Source organism: Rana temporaria, chromosome 3 (genome assembly GCF_905171775.1).
Source record: "Rana temporaria chromosome 3, aRanTem1.1, whole genome shotgun sequence".
Taxonomy (NCBI): domain Eukaryota; kingdom Metazoa; phylum Chordata; class Amphibia; order Anura; family Ranidae; genus Rana; species Rana temporaria.
Genome location: NC_053491.1, coordinates 406,786,629 through 406,793,853, shown reverse-complemented (window position 1 = coordinate 406,793,853; position 7,225 = coordinate 406,786,629). Strand labels below are relative to the sequence as shown.

General features: G+C 47.7%; 1 protein-coding gene across 5 annotated transcripts in view; it reads left to right on the top strand.

Moving 5' to 3' along the window:
- Positions 1-422: 422 nt before the first annotated feature.
- The window catches only part of KANSL3 (KAT8 regulatory NSL complex subunit 3), an 89,475-nt gene continuing 82,672 nt past the window's right edge, over positions 423-7,225 (top strand). For 2 of the 5 annotated variants that reach the window (XM_040345943.1, XM_040345939.1), the window contains exons 1-2: positions 424-576; positions 6,520-6,781. In XM_040345943.1, the coding sequence (XP_040201877.1) occupies positions 6,540-6,781 (242 nt within the window). In that variant the 5' untranslated portion in view covers positions 424-576; positions 6,520-6,539. Of the gene's footprint in view, positions 577-6,345; positions 6,404-6,519; positions 6,782-7,225 lie in introns of all 5 variants that reach the window. The other 3 variants (XM_040345941.1, XM_040345940.1, XM_040345944.1) reach the window with 3 other exon arrangements.

The window sequence follows — 7,225 nt, the reverse complement described above, 5'->3', positions numbered from 1 at the left end:
GGAGCCGAACGGCGAGTCGGCGCTATACTGCACATGCGCATCGCCGTTCGGCTCCTTTCGCCAATCGTGACGCAGCTTACGCGACGGGGGGAGCTCGTTTTTGGGCAAAACGTCAATCACACACATGTTAGGAACGCCCACTCCCGCGGGACTCGCAACCCGGATGCACGGGTGAATATGCTGTACTAAGGTATGTACAGCATGAAAAAAATAATAAGAGCCTTAATCGTATTGTAATGTGGGGGGGGGCAGTGGAATAAGAAAAAGTAGTTTTTAGGGTGAACCACCCCTTTAACTCTACCTGACCACCATTTCTCCTGTCACCGTTTGGTAGCAACCGCAGCATCACTTCTACAGCTCAACCACCCCTCCCCTCCAACTTCCCGCGCACTGATCACGTGACGCTGCGAGCACGCGCAGACACAGGCGCGCACGTACGCAGCACGTTGTAGGCCTGAGACACCGGAGAACGGGGAGGGGGCGCAGCCAGAGCGGGGAGGAGTGGGCGGAGCCCAGGACGGTAGCCGGGAAGATGAGGAGGGATAAATATAGAGACTACAGGAAGCAGTGAGACGGGTGAGTGCGGTTCTGGGGGGGAAGTGCAGACGAGCCGTGACAAAGCACAATGCACTGCCATGTCAACACGGTTCTGTGTGGAGCCAGTACAACCCTGGCTGGGGTAGCTGTGGTGTAGTGGGGAGCATATCCCTGTCCTCCTCCACCTCTCCCTGTCCTGTCCAGCCCATGTATAGAGTGTGTGTTTCTGTTTTGTACACTTCTATGGCTTCTTGCTAATATAGAATGCTGCCTAAGCTGAGTTTCCTATTTTAATAAGGCATTTCTCATTATATAAGCACAGCAGCCATACACAGTTCAGGTAATCAAGGCTTTATTCCAGCGATAGTCACAGTCCTTTCCGGGAGAGACCGCTCTGTAGTCTTTCACCATATCAGGCTTAAAGCAGTTATAAGCTTATTTTTTTTGAAATCTCAAACCTGTTATACATACCTGCTGTGTGCACTGGAATTGCACAGAGGGTCCTCAAACCTCCTCTTCTGGGGTCTCCCGCTTGCTTTCTCAGGTCCTTCTCTTCCAGGTATGCCCCTATAGCAAGCTGCTTGCTATGGGGGGGCCAACGTGTGGGCTCATGTTTGAGCCGGGATGTGTGCTTCCATAGACACCCGCAGTGTGGCTTGGAAAACACCCCCCCCCCCCCCCCCCCTCCGAGCTTACAGGATTTAATAAACAGGAGCTGCTGCTACTCTATCCTTTGAATGCAAGGAGAGAGCCGTTACAGATGGGCACAGCGTTGGCTCAAGTGAGGCGTTTTTGTGGCTTTGTTTACCTTGCTAAAATCGCAAGAAAAATATTTCCATCTAAATCCTATGGAACTATTCACACCACTGCGGTGCACTTTTCAAAACCGGACCAAACACGCAGCTCGCTGTTGAAATAAATAGAAAACACATCAAAAATGCACCGTGTTTGCGTTTTGTTTTTTAAGTCGCATGTCCAGGGGAACTGGTATGGACTTTGGGGGGGACCCCACACTTTCTTTTTATTTTGGCGTGGGGTTCCCCTTCCGCTAACAGCTGATGAGTCATCTGTTGTTAAGGCCCCTTTCACACTAGGGAGTTTTTCGGGCGCTTTGGCGTTAAAGCCCCCTTCCCATTGAGGGAGCTTTTTTAGGAGCTGTGTATTCAGCGCTGCAAAGATGGTGCTTGCAGGACTTTTTTTGACGCCCTGTTAGCGCTGCACCTCAGTGTGAAAGTATTAGGGCTTTCACATTGGGATTGCAGATGCAGCTTCTTTCAGGCGCTTTTTTAACCCCAAAGCGGCTGAAAACCGCCCCAGTGTGAAAGGGGTCTAAAGGCACAGCGGCTGGCTTTCTGGCCTGCTCCTTAGCAACCAGCTATTTGGCAAAAAACAGCGTGAGGGTTCTCCGCATGTGATAACGCCAACAAAACCCTGGTGGTAAATATCGCATGTTTTTTTACTCTCTGGTTCATTTGTGAATTGGACTTGAGTTTTTAAAGTGCTATTTACCGTCACATTTTTATTTCATTTTTATTGCGGTAAATGGTGCATAATTATTATTTTTTTTATTGGATGTAATTTACAGCATACAACAATTTATGCAAATGAGTCACGTGGCTGCGTTATCGCATGCAGTAAATGTTAGTGAATGGACCCCATTGTTATCTAAGTCTGTATTTTGATTTTAGATAGTCAGTTTATATGCATCCAAAGACAGGTACGGAAAAAGCTTTGCAAAGAAACTGCAGTAGATTTAAAAAAAAAAAAAAAGTACCGTAGGTCTTTGCCAAAGGAGCAAATGCAGTATGCTCGCAGTATGCTCGCAGTATATCATTCATACCTGATTTGTTTCATATTTAAAGGGTAACTCCACTATTGTGAAAAAAAATATATATATATATATGTGTGTGTGTGTGTGTGTGTGTGTGTGTGTGTATGTATATATATATATATATATATATATATATATACACACACACAGCCCTCAAAATTTGTACTCGCCTGCTTGCATTTGGCGAGTACATATTAACTGATTGCGAGTAGCAGAAGAGTTGCCCAATCAAGTGGAACTACTGTCTTTCTCCTGTTGTCTCCCAAGTCCCGCCTGTTAAAATGATTGGTTGTTAGGATGCTAGAAACCAATCATGTGCTTGGAGGACCCGCCATTCAGAGGAGGAAGATGTAACTTCCTCCTTCCCGACTTCCGACCTGCTGACAATGGCACGGAACAGGAGAGGACACTTCCGAGCTGACTGGCTGGGAGTATGAGGGGACCTTTGTGCTGTCTGGATCTGGACACTGCTGATGATTTGAGTGAGGAGAAATTGAGCAGAGAAGTCCGGCACTCAGCAGGGGGAGAGGTCAGGGATCACACTGAACAAGTGTAGAGGGAGGACATGCTCTTCCAGGTGCTAGAGCTGTGTACACTGAGTTGCAACATCTCCCCCTCTACAGAAATGTGGAGGGATGGGGGGAGCTATTCATCACCACACCATCCACAGTACCTGTACCATGCCTGGAGTCTCTCTGACCCTCGCCTTGCCATGTCTGCAGTCTCTCTGACCCTCTCCTTGTCATGTCTGCAGTCTCTCTGACCCTCTCCTTGCCATGTCTGCAGTCTCTCTGACCCTCTCCTTGCCATGTCTGCAGTCTCTCTGACCCTCTCCTTGCCATGTCTGCAGTCTCTCTGACCCTCTCCTTGCCATGTCTGCAGTCTCTCTGACCCTCTCCTTGCCATGTCTGCAGTCTCTCTGACCCTCTCCTTGCCATGTCTGCAGTCTCTCTGACCCTCTCCTTGCCATGTCTGCAGTCTCTCTGACCCTCTCCTTGCCATGTCTGCCGTCTCTCTGACCCTCTCCTTGCCATGTCTGCCGTCTCTCTGACCCTCTCCTTGCCATGTCTGCAGTCTCTCTGACCCTCTCCTTGCCATGCCTGCAGTCTCTCTGACCCTCTCCTTGCCATGCCTGCAGTCTCTCTGACCCTCTCCTTGCCATGCCTGCAGTCTCTCTGACCCTCTCCTTGCCATGCCTGCAGTCTCTCTGACCCTCTCCTTTGCCCTGTCTGCAGTCTCTCTGACCCTCTCCTTTGCCCTGTCTGCAGTCTCTCTGACCCTCTCCTTTGCCCTGTCTGCAGTCTCTCTGACCCTCTCCTTTGCCCTGTCTGCAGTCTCTCTGACCCTCTCCTTTGCCCTGTCTGCAGTCTCTCTGACCCTCTCCTTGCCATGCCTGCAGTCTCTCTGGACCTCTCCTTGCCATGCCTGCAGTCTCTCTGGACCTCTCCTTGCCATGTCTGCAGTCTCTCTGGACCTCTCCTTGCCATGCCTGCAGTCTCTCTGGACCTCTCCTTGCCATGCCTGCAGTCTCTCTGGACCTCTCCTTGCCATGTCTGCAGTCTCTCTGGACCTCTTCTTGCCATGTCTGCAGTCTCTCTGACCCCCTCCTTGCCATGCCTGCAGTCTCTCTGGTCCTCGCCTTGCAATGTCTGCAGTCTCTCTGACCCCCTCCTTGCCATGCCTGCAGTCTCTCTGGTCCTCGCCTTGCAATGTCTGCAGTTTTTCTGACCCTCTCCTGTAGTGTTTCTAGAGTGGGCACGGAAATGTTTTCCCAGGGTCCAATTAACATTAGACGACCCTGCATACCATGTATGATCTGAATAACAAATGATCATTTACAAGGGGCGGGGTTGAGTGGGGCAACTTGTGGCGAGTAACCCTTAAGGCCTGGCTAGTAGCTCAGGACTTGAAATTTTGAGCCCTGTGTGTGTGTGTGTGTGTATGTATGTGTGTGTGTATATATATATATATATATATATATATATATATATATATATATATATATATATATATTATTCATCATATACAATTGCTACATAAGCCATATTGCAAGTTAATGTTATTAAAGCTGTAGTAAAGTTTCTGGGGGAAAAAAATGTCCCCCCCCCCCCCCCCCCCTACAAGGTAATGTCATAATGTGCTAGTATGCATCGAATACTATTGCATTATGAAATGCCTATAAAAAAAAAAGCCCTCCAGCGACGCTCTGTCACCATTGACAGGGCTTTCATCTTCACCGTCCTCCTTTCGGGTTCGCAAGCTTCGACCTACTGTCTGGCTGAGCTCCGATGACATCACTCCTGCGCAGGAGCCCCAGGCACAGCACAGAGCTCTAAAGCAGGGGGTGCCCAACCTTTTGAAGAGCGAGGGCCATGAAAGCGACTTGGTATACGGTCGCGGACCAAAATGGCCGAATGACAGATCTGCGGCCACGCTGCATATGCAGAAAGGACACAGCCCACGCTAGTGGGGCCTAAGGCTGCTTTCACACTGATGCACCTGTAGCTTTCCTGCAGGTTAGCTGCACTTTGCCATAGACTTCCATTATATCTTGCAGGTGTGGTGCACTTTCTGAAAGCGCAGCAAACCCGTAATAACAGAAGTGTATGGCTCAGTGCAGGTAACCTTCAGGTGCACTATGCTGCATCTGCAGATTAGTTTGAAAGCAGCCCAGTAACTGCTGCAGAACAGATATGCCCATATATGCACTGATTTTAGTAATAAACTTACCTTTAATAACAGTCTTCCATTCAGTTTTCCCTAGCTGTTGCTGTCCCAAGAAGAGTGTATTTGGTATCGATTGTGACAGGAGTTGGCGCTATACAGGAAGCATCAGCTTATGCGGCTTTGCAGCTTCTTTCTCTACTGCCAGCTTCATTCACAACACTGATGCTCTAGGATGGCGGGTCAGCAACATGCGATCTGGGCTTGCCAAACCACCATCCCAGAGCAGGAGGTCGCGGGCCACTGGTTTGGCACCCCTGCTCTAAAGGAACAGCACGGGTATGCCGTTCCTTTAGAGCGCATGTGCCAGTGACATTACCGGCTGCTGCTCGCTGGAATATCTCCTAAACGATGCACGGTTAGGCGATATTAATTTTACCTACAAGTAAGCTTTATTATAAGCTTACTTGCCGGTAAAAATATCACACTAGCACTTTAAACGTTACATACTGTAGTGCTGTATTTTTGGGGAAATTCAATGCAAAATGAATTGGTATGCAGAACATCTTTGAAAATTGAATTTCCTGCTTGGTTGAAAAACTCTACACTAAGATACAAGTCAGATTGTAGGTATCCTTCGCAACAAAAATTTTATTTTATTGTGAGATACTCCCTATGTGTTAATTTTCGGCGGAACTCCGTTTTTTTTTTGTTTAAAGTCAGCGGCTACAAATACTGCAGCTGCTGACTTTTAAAATATGGACACTTACTAGGCTCTCGGGTACTGCTGTCGCGATTTTTGGTAAGGAAAACTTGTTCCCTACTATGCATGCGCTATCTGAATGGTCCCTGCTGTCTTCTGGAACCTGTGTGTCTCCCGGAACCTGTGTGTCTCCCAGAAGACAGTGGGGGGGGGGGTATGGCATAGATATCTGTGGATACTGCAGCTATCTATGCCCGGAAGTGGGAGCAAATACCTGCATTATACTGGTATCTGTTACACCGGAGGGGGGGGGGGGGGGGATATCGAAAAGCAGAAGTTGCATTTTGGGGTGGAACTCCGCTTTAATCACTGCAGGGATGCAGATACTGCAAATTTTCCCATCAGAACATTCAGTGCATCAGCTGATTTAAAATTAATTTGTCACCTCCACTCAAAATCAGTCTACACAAGAGATTGTTTAACTATTCCTTCAGAGCAGAAACCGGTAGGAAACAAAAAAAATTGGTAAAACGCTTGCAATGTACATTGATTAACCAGAGGCGATTACCAGGCTTTAACGTTATACAGGGCTCCCTTTCCTTGTTCCCAGCAGCTGAATGGAGCAGCGATCTGCATGAATGAAAACCTAAGCCATTTAAGTTGAGTAGGTATGAACTCGGTTTAGCTGATGAGATATGATGTCCATATCCAAGCCATATTTGGCAGAAGTGGTAGTTACCAGTATGATAGCATAATAAAGTGTATATACTCTTTTCATTTACAGGTTTATTTATACTGTGCCCCATGCCTGGGGTCGGTGGTGTGGCAAAAATGTCACACAGGACAAGTGAGCGAGACCTGCAGTCTTCAGCGCGTAGAATGGGCACATCCCTTCTTTTCCAGTTGTCTGTGCATGAACGAGAGTTGGACTTGGTATTTCTTGATCACAGCTATGCCAAGCCTTGGAGTGCCCACCCTGATGCCAGCAATGCCCGTCCCACCCGTACCCTTTTCATCACACCTCGTAGACAGCAGGAAAGTGCCATGTGAGTTTTGGATTCCTTGTAATAATTCCAAGAAGACCGTTTGAGAATGTGGTTCTTATTGTTTTAACATTTTATTATATATTTTTATGTGACAACACTGAATACATGTCCCTCTGCTACAATGTAAAGTAGTGAGTGTACAGCTTGTATAACAGTGTACATTTGTTGTCCTCTCAAAATAACACAACACACCATTAAAAGAACACTAAAGAGAATTTATTTTTATTTTTTTAAATAACAAACATGTTATACTTACCTCCACTGTGCAGCTTGTTTTGCAGAGTGGCCCCCGAACCTGGTCTTCTGGGGTCCCTCAGCGGCTGTCTCTGCAAACCCCCCCAAAAGAACTTTCCACCTTCATGCAAGCTCTCTGTATCACTCGGCCCCCGGCGCGCCGCGTCATTTGATATGATTGACAGCAGCAGTGCGAACCAATGGCTGCGC